We start from the raw sequence: 14,427 nt of genomic DNA on the forward strand, positions 1-14,427 counted from the left end.
TGGGCGGGCATACAGGGTGAGTAGACCGAGCCTCTAGGTGCTGAAAAGACGCCCCCATAGCACCTAGAGGCTCATTTGCATAGGAATAAAAGTTAGTTTTTTAATGAAACGGCTCCACACAAAGGTCTAAGAATTGCATGGTTATGGAGATCAGACACTAGCAGATCGCTAGTGTCTGAAAGCTAATTTGGTCAAACTGAAGTGGTAGAAACCCTTTGAGTTCAGAATGGGACCTTGCACTGACGCACGCTGTGAGTTTCTCTCTCGTGTGTGTCTGGCCTAAAGGTTTAACAGTTTTCAAGTTCTTGCTTTGGAGAAGACTAAGTGGCCACTAGTTTTAATGGGTCTATGACCAAAAAATATACTGTGTATACAGGATGACCATTTCAAAGAGGCACTGTTTGTTGGATTGGACATTTGGAAGACCGATTCCTATTTCTGTTTTATTTGTGAGGCATACTGGAAAACAGTACATTTTCATTGTATACGTATAACCATGCCCATACTGGTAATGAGTGCAGGGCGTGGATGATGCCAAAACTTCAGTCACTTTTTGTACTCTTCATATATCGTCATTTTGACCACTAAGCAAAAAATCTAAATATCCATTTAGCTGCTTATGTTACACATTCAGCTGTGTAATGCTCGGTATACTGAAATGTTCACTATACAGGTGAAACTCGAAAAATTTGAATATCGTGCAAAAGTCCATTTATTTCAGTAATGCAACTTAAAGGAATCGCATTAATGCAGCTTAATGTGAAAAGGTTCAATATTCTAGGCTCAAAGTGTCACACTCTAGTCAGCTAATTAATCCATACCCCCTGAGCAAAGGCTACCTCAAAATTGGGACTTTGGGGTCTTATAGGCTGTAGGCCATAATCATCCAAATTATACCAAATAAAGGCTTGAAATATCTCACTTTGCATGTAACGAGTCTCTCTCATATGTTAGCTTCACCTTTTAAGATGCATTACTGAAATAAATGAACTTTGCACAATATTCAAATTTTTCGAGTTTCACCTGTAATGCCATGTGTTGATGCAATATGAAGCTGCTTTTCATACTATGGAAGGTAAGTCTCTAACACTGAAGGAAAACCTCAACCTTATTTAACGCGTACCTCCAGTTTCACAAGAAATACGTATATAATGCAGGAGTTTGCCATAGAATTGTTTTTCTAAATCGGTGTAATAGTGGGTTTTGCTGTCGACCCGCAGCATGGACTGGCTGAGGTCTGTGCTGTCAGCTGCACTTAAAGGGCTTTCCAATTACAAGCACATATCCCGTATCCACAGGATACAGAATACATTCTTGTAATGGGACAACCCCTTTAACTAGCCATCATCATGTTCTGTTTTAAGGCTGTTGTCTTTAGCGCGAGAACAAGTGCGATAGGATCTGACGGCGCCGTGATTGAAGACTGTGACCTAGGAAGCAAAACTGTGCGCGGTGTAGTTAAGGCTACTTTCACACTAGCTTTATTGCTGGATCCGGCAGGGTTCAGCAAAAACGCTTCCGTTACTGAAAATACAACCATCTGCATCCGTTATGAACGCACCCGGTTGTATTATTTTTAAAGAGGACCTTTCATCGGTCCAAACATTGTGAACGAAGTACAGCGGCGCCCAGGGATCTCACTGCACTTACTATTATCCCTGGGCGCCGCTCTGTTTCTTCTTCTATGCCCTCCGGTATGTTCGGGGACTTGGTTATAGTAGGCAGAGACTTAGGGGACTTGGTAATAGTAGGAGGAGTCTGCCCTTGTTCTGCTGGGCGTCTCCTTCTTCCAGGCTGTAGCGCTGGCCAATCGCAGCCCAGAGCTCACGGCCTGGGAGGTTTTTTTTTCTCCCAGGCTGTGAGCTCTGCGCTGCGATTGGCCAGCACTACAGCCTAGGAGAAGGAGACGCCCAGGAGGACAAGGGCAGACTCCGCCTACTATAACCAAGTGACCGAACATACCGAAAGGCATAGCAGGAGAACAGAGCGGCGCCCAGGGATAATAGTAAGTGCCAGGGCCGGCCTTAGGTGTTCAGGCGCCCTGTGCGAGCTAACCTTGTGGCGCCCCCCCCCCCCCCCCCCCCAAAAAAAAAAATGCTTGTTGCTGGCATCATGGCATAGGCTGGCTGACTATCCAACCAAGTAGTTACCAGCCCTCACACCCCAAAGGCCGGTGTAATGTTATACTTCCCTAGTTCGTGAGATTTCCCTACCCTCGTCACTTCCGGTCGCACCGGACATGACGTGAGGAGGTGTGCAGCATCGCGCAGGCGCACAACGACAGGTTAGGGAAATTTCACAGCAGCGCATGCGCCAGGAGCCTCGCCGGCGGTTAGGGTAGGGAAAAACTATGGGCCAATGCGCAGTGATCGGATGGATGTTTTCAGCTGAACACCGGCCGACACTGCGCATGCACCAGGAGCCTCACCAGCGGTTAGGGAAGGGAAAAATTTACGTACGGGCCAGTGCTTTTTCCCTACCCTAACCGCTGGCGAGGCTCCCAGCGCATGTCGGCCGGTGTCCAGCTGAGAAAATTAATTTCCAATGTAGTATTAATAACTAAACAATTAAATAATAAACATATTGCATTGTCTACTTACCACCAGGACAATAAGATGATCTGGACTCTGGCTGCAGTCTGGCTCTGGGGACTCCATTGTCACTCTCATTATTCCCCCCCCCCCCCCATTACTCTCATTATTCTCCCCCCATCACTCTCATTATTCTCCCCCCACATCACTCTCATTATTCTCCCCCCCCCCATCACTCTCATTATTCTCCCCCCCATCACTCTCATTATTTCTCCCCCCCATCACTCTCATTATTTCTCCCCCCCCCCATCACTCTCATTATTTCTCCCCCCCCCATCACTCTCATTATTTCTCCCCCCCCATCACTCTCATTATTTCTCCCCCCCCATCACTCTCATTATTCTCCCCCCCATCACTCTCATTATTTCTCCCCCCCCCATCACTCTCATTATTTCTCTCCCCCCCCCCCCCCATCACTCTCATTATTCTCCCCCCCTCACTCTCATTATTATCCCCGCCCCCTCACTCTCATTATTCCCCCCCCCCTCACTCTCATTATTTCTCCCCCCCCCCCCCATCACTCTCATTATTTTCTCCCCCCCCCCATCACTCTCATTATTTCTCCCCCCCCATCCACTGCTCATTATTTCTCCCCCCCCATCACTCTCATATTCTCCCCCCCCTCACTCTCATTATTATCCCCCGCCCCCTCACTCTCATTATTCCCCCCCCCCATCCTCTGATTATTTCTCCCCCCCCATCACTCTCATTATTTCTCCCCCCCCCATCACTCTCATTATTTCTCCCCCCCCCCCATCACTCTCATTATTTCTCCCCCCCCATCACTCTCATTATTTCTCCCCCCCCATCACTCTCATATATTCCTCCCCCCCCCATCACTCTCATTTATTTCTCCCCCCCCCCATCACTCTCATTATTTCTCCCCCCCCCATCACTCTCATTATTTCTCCCCCCCCCATCACTCTCATTTATTTCTCCCCCCCCCATCACTCCATTATTTCTCCCCCCCACCCATCACTCTCATTATTTCTCCCCCCCCCCCATCACTCTCATTATTTCTCCCCCCCCCCCCATCACTCTCATTATTTCTCCCCCCCCCCATCACTCTCATTATTTCTCTCTCCCCCCCCCCCCCATCACTCTCATTATTTCTCCCCCCCCCCATCACTCTCATTATTTCTCCCCCCCCCCCCATCACTCTCATTATTTCTCCCCCCCCCCATCCCTTCTCCCCCCCCCCATCACTCTCATTTCCACCTCTAGTGTAGCGTGGCCGAGCTCTGTTTGATCCGCGGTACAGGAGCATTTGTTTCCTGTACCCGGCCGGACTGACAGGAAGTGCACACTAAGTGAGCACTTCCTGTCAGTCCGGCCGGGTACAGGAAACAAAAGCTCCTGTACCGCGGATCGAACAGAGCTCGGCCACGCTACACTAACAGCACACAGCAGGCGCAGGCAGGCTCAGCCACTCAGGCGGCGCAGAATGAGGGGCGCCGCCAGCCGCCCGAAGTTTTTTTTTTTTTAAACCGCAACGTGCGCCCCCTGCTGAATACAGGGGAGGGGGAGATGGAGGGGGCGGGGGCCCGCCCGCCCCGTGGGAAAACATAAGTGCCGCCATATTACATTGCGGGCTGTCGGCCGCCCGGCGCCCCTGTTGCTATGGCGCCCTGTGCGGCCGCACAGCCCGCACACCCCAAAGGCCGGCCCTGGTAAGTGCAGTGAGAACCCCAGGCGCCGCTGTACAGATCATGACACTTAGTTCACAATGTTTGGACCGATGAAAGATCCTCTTTAACATAGCCAAGACAGATCCGTCATGAACTCCATTTTCTTTTGTGTCAGATAGTGTCAGAGTTATATGGATCTGTCCCCATTGACTTTCATTGTGGGTCATGACTGATCCATCTGGCTCTGCATCCCAGGACGGAAATTTAAAGGGAACCTGTCCATGTGGATATTTGATTATAATCGAACTAATTATATACAATCATTAACTACTAAAAAGTGCCTTAGATGTATTCACTTACTGGTCTGACAGATGGTTACCTCATAATATACACACAAGCATGCCGCATGCTAATGAGCTGTTTCGAGTCCGGCGTGAGGTCATTGAGTCCGGCGTATATTTAATTCAGAGCTATAGCCACTCCCCTGCCCACCTGCTGCTGATTCCTATGGAAACAAACAGTCATTCAGCAGCAGGTGGGCGGGGAGAGTCAGGAGCTCATGAATATTCATGACTCATCATTATCAGCTGGAGCTTTTCAATACAAGATCTCGGCAGATTGACTGGGTCAATTAAAGAAAGTGACCCAGCATTTTGATAAGCGAATCAGTCACTTATTTATGTTGCCCTTAGTTAGGACACCATAAAGCTGGTGACAGGTTCCCTTTAAACCACAGCTTGCTGCGGTTTGCTCTCCGGTAAGGGAACGCAACCAAATGGAACGGAATGCAGTTTGGAGCATTCCGTTCTGTTCAGTTACATTTTGTCCTCATTGACAATGAATGTGGACAAAACGGAAGAGTTTTTCTCCGGTATGGAGACCCTATGACTGATCTCAATACCGGAGCAGCAAAGCAGCACAAAACTTGACCGGTCCATGTTTTGGGTTAAAGGGTTTATATGGAATTTTTATATTGATCGCTTATCCCCAGGATGGACTGAGCTCCAGCTTCTGACACCCCCACCAATCAGCTGCTTGAATAGGCCACTCGCTGGTTCTCCAGTGAGTGCTGTGGTCTCCCTACAGCTTACCAAGCACAGCACCGTTCCCTGGATAGAGGCTGTGTTTGGTATTGTAGTTCATGCCCATTCACTTGAATGGCACTGAGCTGTGCCTAGACCATGTGACTGATGTATGGTGATGTCACTGTCCTAGGAAGAGGCCTATGCGCTAATAGAACATCACGGCCTCTTTATACAGATGGTCGATGGGGCTGCTGAGAGTCAGACCCCCACCAATCTGATATTGCTAGCCTGTCCTGAGGATAGGTTGTTAATATAAAATTCTGGGATAACCCCTTTGATATCAAAACCTGCTAATACAATGACTTAGAAAAACAAGTATATTACAAAATCCATTTACCTTAGTTATTTTTCTTGTGAAACTGGAGGCACGCTTTAAATAGACATTCCTCTGCTTTTCTTTTGCTGTAAATACTTTTGGAAATATTGTCATTTTTCACTTGTAAAAAATGTAGCTCAATATGTTGGAAATGGCCGAAAATATAGCTTTCTGTTGTACAGTTCAGGCTACTTTCACACGTGCGTTGTTATTTTCCGGTATTGAGCTCCAGCAGAGGATCTTAGTACCGGAAAAAAACGTTTCCATTTAGTCCTCATACATTCTGAATGGAAAGAGATCTTTTCCGGATGCATCAGGATGTCTTCTGTTCCATCAGCATGCCGTTTTGTGACCGGACACAAAACCGCTGCAATCTGCCGTTTTGTGTCCGGTCATAATAACGGCAAAAAACTGATCCGGCACTGAAAACAATGTAAGTAAAAACCAGATCTATCACCCGTTGACTTTTAATGTATTTAGTGACAGATCCGTTTTTTTTCCGTTTTTGATTTCACTCCTGATGTGCAAAATCAAAATCCTCTGCCGGATCTCAATACTGGAATTATCAATGCAAGTGTGAAAGTAGCCTTATTTTAGTTTTTTCCACTGCTAATTTCCCATTGCAGTAATGTGAATATTGGTTACAATAACTGCTTGCACAGAGGATCCCATGATAGCATCAGTCTACGCTTATATTCACATGGCTGTATGAATGGCCTTTGGGAATGCTGTTTTTTTTTCTTAAATACTGAAAATGGAATCCAATCCTAATTGAAGAATTCTTCTCCAGTGGGAATGGTTTAGGAGGTGTTCGCTGCTTTCCTCTGGAATAAGTATGCAACCAGAGACGAATGAAGCCTCTCTGCATGTGACCTCAGTTTACAATAATATTTTCAGAAGAATGGAGGACACATGACATTGCATGGTTGGTTATATGCTACCATGGCAACCCCAGAGCAAGCAGCATGGTGAATAGTATTTATTAAAGTGACGTTATTTTCATTACGTTTTTATTGAGCTTCATTTTTATATATATATAACACACCCCTTTAAATTATAGAACGAGATGAGAGAAACCGTTTAATGCATGTAAGATACTGGCAAGCAAGTCTCATTTCTCATCTATAATTTTATTTCTATGGGTCATACCACTTTCTTATGGTCCACATGAATGTGTTTATATTGTGTTCCTCCTCTTTCAGATGGTCTTTGCCTTCATATTCATTCATTTCCATTGACAGCATTTCCAACCATCGTCCACCATGTTTCTTCCCTCGCCCTTTTGTTATGAATTTAGAAAGACAGGAATAAACTTTCATTCCCCTTTCCATTTCTGTGTTGATGTGACATTCTTTTCATTTTCTATTTCGGTAGGAGTAATTTTTTTTTCTATTTTGTTTTTTTTTCTCCTTGTGTCACCAGTGCACCTATTCCATTCTTCCATCGCTGTGCTCCTGTGAACATTTCCTGCTATGCCAAGTTTGCAGAAGCCCTGATCACTTTTGTCAGTGACAATAGTGTCCTACACAGGCTGATTAGTGGAGTAATGACCAGCAAAGAAATTATAATTGGACTTTGCTTTTTGTCACTAGGTAATGGTTTTTCTAATTATTAGACTTGATGTATAGCATTGTTATAGGTGACGTTTTTACAGATTCACTTCTTAGTCTATAAAGAAGGTTTTATGGAAATATGGAAAATGTTTGCCACATATACTTACAAATCACTGCATGATCATACTTGGTCTCCAGTATTAAAGGGGTATTCCGGTTTAGCAATTTTAAGCATCAATTGACTGGAAACAACACATTATCACTCACTAATAGTGATTGTAATGCTCCGTTTTCGTGCACTCCATCAAGGTCAAGTGACGTTTTCTGCTGTGTTGATTCTGTATCCCAATGACATAACTTTGGCCTAAGGCTCCGTCCTGTTGACACAATATCATCAATGACTTGGCCTCTGAGGGCGCTGTTCTGCTCATTTTCCTAAACCCTGCTCTGCAGATATGATGTCAGCAATGGGCAGCTTTTTTTGGGAAGGGCTTCAAGCAGGGAGGGGAAGGAAAGGCAGAGACCTGATGATGCAGACAGTTCTCTTAAGTGTGGCGCCCGGATGTAAAAACTGGGTATGTGTCACAAATCAGTTACACGAGAGGAGTCAAAAGGCTCACAGAACTTCATCATCTGACTGGTACAGTAGTAATGCTGGTGTTTTTTTTTTTTTTTTTTTTTTTTTTTTTCTGTGTAACCGGAAAACCCCTTTTAATGCTTCTCTTAGGGCTCTTTCACACTTGCGTTCTTTTCTTCCGGCATAGAGTTCTGTCGTCGGGGCTCTATGCCGGAAGAATCCTGATCAGGATTATCCTAATGCATTCTGAATGGAGTGAAATCCGTTCAGGATGTCTTCAGTTCCGGACCGGAACGTTTTTTGGCTTGAGAAAATACCGCAGCATGCTGCGCTTTTTGCTCTGGCCAAAAATCCTGAACACTTGCCGCAAGGCCGGATCCGGAATTAATGCCCATTGAAGGGCATTGATCCGGATCCGGCCTTAAGCTAAACGTCGTTTCGGCGCATTGCCGGATCCGACGTTTCGCTTTTTCTGAATGGTTACCATGGCTGCCGGGACGCTAAAGTCCTGGCAGCCATGGTAAAGTGTAGTGGGGAGCGGGGGAGCAGTATACTTACTGTCCGTGCGGCTCCCGGAGCGCTCCAGAGTGACGTCATGGCACCCCACGCGCATGGATGACGTGATCGCATGGCACGTCGTCCATGCGCATGGGGCGCTCTGACGTCATTCTGGAGCGCCCCGGGAGACCCACGGACTGTAAGTATACTGCTCCCCCGCTACCTACTATTACTATGGCAACCAGGACTTTAATAGCGTTCTGGCTGCCATAGTAACACTGAACGCATTTTGAAGACTGATCCGTCTTCAAATGCTTTCAGTTCACTTGCGTTTTTCCGGATCCGGCGTGTAATTCCGGCAAATGGAGTACACAACGGATCCGGACAACGCAAGTGTGAAAGAGCCCTTAAGCAAATTAAGTCTATTTTTAGGCTGTCCTATTCTAATAAGCAGAAACCTTTTTATTTCTGAAAAAAATGTGTGTGTATTTGAAATAACTGTTCTTGAACTGCATTTAAATTGTGTGGCATGTCTATACATTTGCATGCAAAAGTTTGGTCATCCCTGGTCAAAACTACTTTGACTGTGAATAGTTAAGCAAGTTGAAGATGAAATAATCTCCAAAAGGCATAAAGTTAAAGATGACACATTGCCTTTTTGTATTTTAAGCAAAATTATTTTTTTATTTTCACCTTACATTTTCAAAATAACAATAAAGGAAAAGGTCCTGTATCAAAATTATGGGCACTCTGCATAATTAGTACCTAGTAGCACCCCGTATCACAGCTTGTAAACACTTTATGTAGTCTTTCAATTCTTGTTTGAGGGATTTTCATCCATTCTTCCTTGCTAAAGTCTTCCAGTTCTGTGAAATTTCTGGGTTGTCTTGCATGCACTGCTCTTTTGACGTCTATCCACAGATTTTCAATGATGTTCAGATCAGGGGACTGTGAGGGCCATGGTAAAACCTTCAGCTTGTACGTTTTGCGGTAGTCCATTGTGGATTTTGAGGGTTGTTTAAGATCATTATCCATTTGTAGAAGTCATCCTCTTTTCAACTTCAGATTTTTTACAAGTGGTGTTATGTTTGCTTTCAGAATTTGCTGGAGTTTCATTGAATACATTCTTCCCACTACCGGTGAATGTTCACCGTGCATTGGCTACAACACACCCCCAAAGCATGACTGATCCACCCCCATACTTAATGGTTTGCAGAGTGCTGCTGTTTTGGCTTTTGTGCTTTTAGTCATGGTGACGTGCAAAATGCACAGTGGGATGTGCTAACCCCCTTTATTTTCTTTGCAGCATGCTTAAAGGGAACCTGTCACCGGCATTTGTGTATAGAGCTGAGGACATGGGTTGCTAGATGGCCGCAAGCACATCCGCAATACCCAGTCCCCCATAGCTTTGTGTGCTTTTATTGTGTAAAAAAACTATTTGATACATATGCAAATTAACCTGAGATGACTCCTGTCCTTGACTCATCTCACATACAGGACTCATCTCAGGTTAATTTGCATATGTATAAAATCTTTTTTTTTTTTTACACAATAAAAGCACACAGAGCTATAGGGACTGGGTATTGCGGATGTGCTAGCGGCCATCTAGCAACCAATGTCCTCAGTTCTATACACAAAATACCGGTGATAGGTTCCCGTTAATGGTTGGAGAGGGGTTCTTTTCATTAAATTAACATACCTTTTAACCTTATTGGTCCACAGGACTTGTTTCCAAAGTGAATCAGACTTGTTTAGATGTCCTTTTGCAGACTAATGACGCTGCTCTTCTATAAAGGCCATATTTATGCAGGTGTTGATGAACAGTAAAACAATGTACTACAATCCCTGAGTCTGCTAAATCTTCCTGAAGGTCTTTTGCAGTCAAGAGAGGGTTCTGATTTTCCTTTCTAGGAATCCTATGAGCACTGTCTCTGAAATTTTTCATGGTCTTCCAGACCTTCTCTTGACCTCCACTGTTCCTCTTAACTGTCATTTCTTAGTTACATTTCGAACTGAGGAAATGGAAACCTTAAAACTCTTTGCTATCTTCAGAGTGTTAGGCAGCTCCTTAGAATAAGGGTCCATTCACACGTCCGTAGTGCATTGCAGATCTGCAATACACCCGGCCGGCACCCCCATAGAAATGCCTATTCTTGTCCGCAAAAAAATAGGACATCTCTATTTTTTTTCCGGAGCTGCAGACCGGAAGATCGGGGCCGTGCTCTGGAAATGCGGATGCGGAGGGCACATAGTGTGCTTTCTGCATCCATTCAGTCCCCATAGAGAATGAATGGATCTGCATCCGTTCCGCACAATTGGGGAACGGGTGCGGACAACACTTGTGTACGTGTGAATGGAGCCTAACCCATGTCTGCTGTTTTTTCGGACAAGATTAGAGGAGTGTAGTGATTTATAAAGCTTTAAAAATTTGCATCACCGGGCCTTTCCTAACGATGATTGTGATCAAGCCTTAACCCTAACAGGCTATTTAAGGTCTGAGACCTCCGCACAAAGTTCTGTGAGCGCTCAAATCTCCTTGGGTTTCCATACTTTTGCAAGGTACACCTTTCCTTTTTTCACTCTAAAATTGTGCAAAACCCAAACGATACACATATATTGCTTAAAATGTTGAAAAGTGTGTTTCATTTTTGAAAGGGCTCTCCAAGATATTTTTATTGATTACCTATCCTCAGGATCAGCTGGTTGAAGAGAAGGCTGTGCACTGTGCCAGCGCAGCCTTCTCTTCCTTGTTTACCTGCCGTCGACATCGCAGCAGTGAGCAGGTGTAGTTACAAGAAGCCGTCCCATTCACTTCAATGGGATGGCTCATTCCTATACAAGTGTATTGAATAAATGGGACGTCTTCTTGTAATTACACCTGCCTAGCAGGTATACATTGAAGGGAAGACTGCACTGGCACTGTGTGCAGCCTTCCTTTCAACCAGCTGATCAGCAGGGGTGCTGTGAGTCGGACCCCCACCAATCGGATATTGATGACCTATCCTGAGGATAGATCATCAATAAAATATCTTGAAAACCCTTTAACTTTATGCCTTTTGGAGATTTTCATCTTCAACTTAATTATCTGTTCACAGTAGCAATAATTTTGACCAGGGTTGCCCAAACGTTTGAATGCCACTATATATGCTCGTGCCATTTATTTCTGTAATGTCATGTGGGGAAATTATTGTGGATCATAGTCATCATTTAGCACTTGTTTTGGGAGATCATCTAACATTGTTATATGAATTATTGCCATTAATTCATCATCAGCTCTTGGTTCTCGGTAGAGCCTGTGATTGGCCGCAGGTGTCTGATTCCTGGTCCTGCCCAAAGATGAGTGTTCAGAGGGACAGGGGAAGACGGGGTTATTGGCCTCAAGGCCTGTACAATCCATTTATCATGCCTAATTTTGCAGGTGGAAATATCTGCTGAGCTGGAAAGTTTGATTCATGACAATTCCTGCCTCAGTTTTCAGTGCCATTTAAGTTGTACTGTAAGTGGTTATTGAATACGCTAGTTTTTCTAGTGCAGTAACTTAGCTGTAGGGTTGCAAGGTAGCAGTGGTGCCCTGACCCCGTTGCCTGAGGAGGACTTGGTGGTCTTCTGCCACGTGCTACTTAAAAACATCCCCACACTTTCACTAGGTGGGATGTCAGACACAAGGAATAATGCATAGAAAATTGAAGAAGCCTAAATGTTCAGTGTTGCGATGAGCAGTTGTCATGTCTTGCAATTTCCCTGCAATATTAGCTTCTAAAACTACTTAAGGCTAAGTGATATAAGCACTATAAAATAAGTTAATACTGTGTTTTGAATCTGTCACTTGAGACTTTGGGTAAAAAACTATTTAGAATAAGATCTGTTCACATCACGTATATGACATCTGTTTAACAGGACATTCAGTCGAGTCGCATTATTTTGACCACTTACTATTTTCGACCTTGGCAACGCATAGCTTGTGAAAAAAGTTGCGTGTCGTGAGCTGGCTTGGTGGGTATATAAGGTGTGCCATAAGCTGTCTGCACAGATATCCCTCATTGCTGTCTCAGGAAAAAGGGGAGTTGAAAAGGATAATTATTGGCTTTCAGACCAAGGGTGGCAGTATTTATGAAACTGCTCAGTTTGTGAACTGTTCATGTCCTGCTGTGGTGAAGGTGTATCATGTATCGACAAATGGTACCACTGCGAATAAGCAACATGGAAAATGCAGAGCATCATGTGCCAATGATGTGAGGTGAACGTTGGCTATGAAGGTGTTTAAGGGTAGACCGACACTCTGCAGTGGAGCAGCTCACCACTAAAGTGAACCAAGGAGCTAGACGTGTCTAAAACAATGTTTCAGCAAACCCTACTGATTATGGTGCTCTGAAGCAGACAGAAGGTCACTGCACTTCTGCTAACAAAGATGCATCAGCAGAAAAGGCTTCAATTTTCGCGGCAATATAAGAATTGGATCTCTGCTGACTGGTAAAGTTTGGCCTTCTCCCATGAGTCAAATTTTTTGCTTCATCGAACAGATGGACGTTGATGTGTCAGATGAAAAGTGTCAGAGAGCAAGCACCCTGCAACCATTGCTAAAATAACGCAAGCTGGTGGTGGCAGCGTTATGGTCTGGGAAATGTTTTTGTGGCATTCTCTGTGTCCACTCATCCATGTCAACTGATTTGGGTATAATATGTCTGACATTGGTTGGAAGAGCAAGACTCCCAAGTACTACCCTGGCCCCCCTAATTCTCCAGACGTGAACCCAACTGAGCATCTGTGGGACCTCCTTGATCTTTGTGTTCGCTCTATGGATTCTCCCTTATGTACCCTCCAGCAGCTGTGGTGACAACTTACCAGGACCTTATTGAGTCTCTCTGAACCTGTCTAGCTGCTGTCCGTGCTGCTGCGGATATTAGCTGGTGTTCATAAGAATGTGACTTGACTGTGTATATGTTAAATGGATGCCTCTGACAGTACCATACAGTGGCGTAGGTCCCCATTGGGAATTTAATTTTATTTTTTACTGGATACCATTGTATGGTACTATTGTACTATTGTCTACTGGAGCTTTCTCCACTATATTGATGTATAATGGCCAAATGCAAGTCTAAAGGACACTCTGTAGCATGTATGCTGGGAGGATGTGACATGAACATAGCCTTGATTCATAAAAATCATACATTACATAGCAACAAACAGGTTAACAAGTAAAACAAGTGTGAATGGGCCATGCTCACAAAGCTTACATACATTACTTGACTGTCTAATAATCGTATGCCTGTAAATGCCCCCTAATTACCGTGAATACAACAAAGGGCAGCCCAGAAAACATTTTACCTGCTTGACAGCTCAAACAGTTGTCCATTGAATGCATTGACATGTCAGGTCCTCCAAGTGGGAGACACTCCCATCAGCACGCCTCACTTTGCTGGCACAGAATTCCAGCGAGGGACTGTAATGGGATGCCACTACTGCAACAAGTCAGTTCATGACATTTCTCCCCTCGTAGATATTCTACCTTCAACTGTGAGCAATACTAATACAAAGTGGAAGCATTTAGGATTCACAGCAACTCTGCAGCAGGCCACATATAGTCACAGAGTGCTGAGGATCGTAGAGAATAAAGCCTCATTCACACATCAGTGTTCCACCTACTTGTGGTGTATGTACGTGTTCTCCACGGACAGCACACATACCCATTCATTTTAATGTGTGTATTCACACATCAGTGTGTTACCACAGAAACATGTTCTAGTCCGTGTTTCACCAATCATTAGGAAGAGATGCTTTGAAAATTATCAGCTGCACAGTGTCCATGAAACACGGATGACACATGGACAGCAAAAAAAGGGACACGTGGGACCCTCACGGACATCTTCATGGAGGCATCACTGACCACCTTTTCACGGATTTGAACACTGATGTGTGAATGAGTCTGAAGTCGCCAAAGCTTTGCTGACTCAAACCTCCTCTGGTATTAACGTCGGCACAAAAACTCTGTGCCGGGTGCTTCATGGTATGGGTTTCCATGGCTGAGCAGCTATATGCAAGCCTTAAATTACCACCACAATGCCATGTGTTGGATGGAGTGGTGTAAACACACCGCCACTGGACTCTAGAGTGAGGAATTATTAGGCAATCTGATGGGCGAGTCTGGGTTTGGCGAATTCCAGGAGAATGTTATCTGCATG

At 44.7% G+C, this 14,427-nt stretch overlaps 1 protein-coding gene across 1 annotated transcript in view; it reads left to right on the top strand.

Moving 5' to 3' along the window:
* The window catches only part of LOC122943808 (choline transporter-like protein 1), a 119,845-nt gene that overhangs the window by 60,723 nt on the left and 44,695 nt on the right, over positions 1 to 14,427 (top strand). Inside the window, exon 6 of the mRNA XM_044301854.1 lies at positions 7,043 to 7,212. Within this exon, the coding sequence (XP_044157789.1) occupies positions 7,043 to 7,212 (170 nt within the window). The remainder of the gene's footprint in view (positions 1 to 7,042; positions 7,213 to 14,427) is intronic.

The sequence above is a fragment of the Bufo gargarizans genome, chromosome 7, assembly GCF_014858855.1.
Source record: "Bufo gargarizans isolate SCDJY-AF-19 chromosome 7, ASM1485885v1, whole genome shotgun sequence".
Taxonomy (NCBI): Eukaryota; Metazoa; Chordata; class Amphibia; order Anura; family Bufonidae; genus Bufo; species Bufo gargarizans.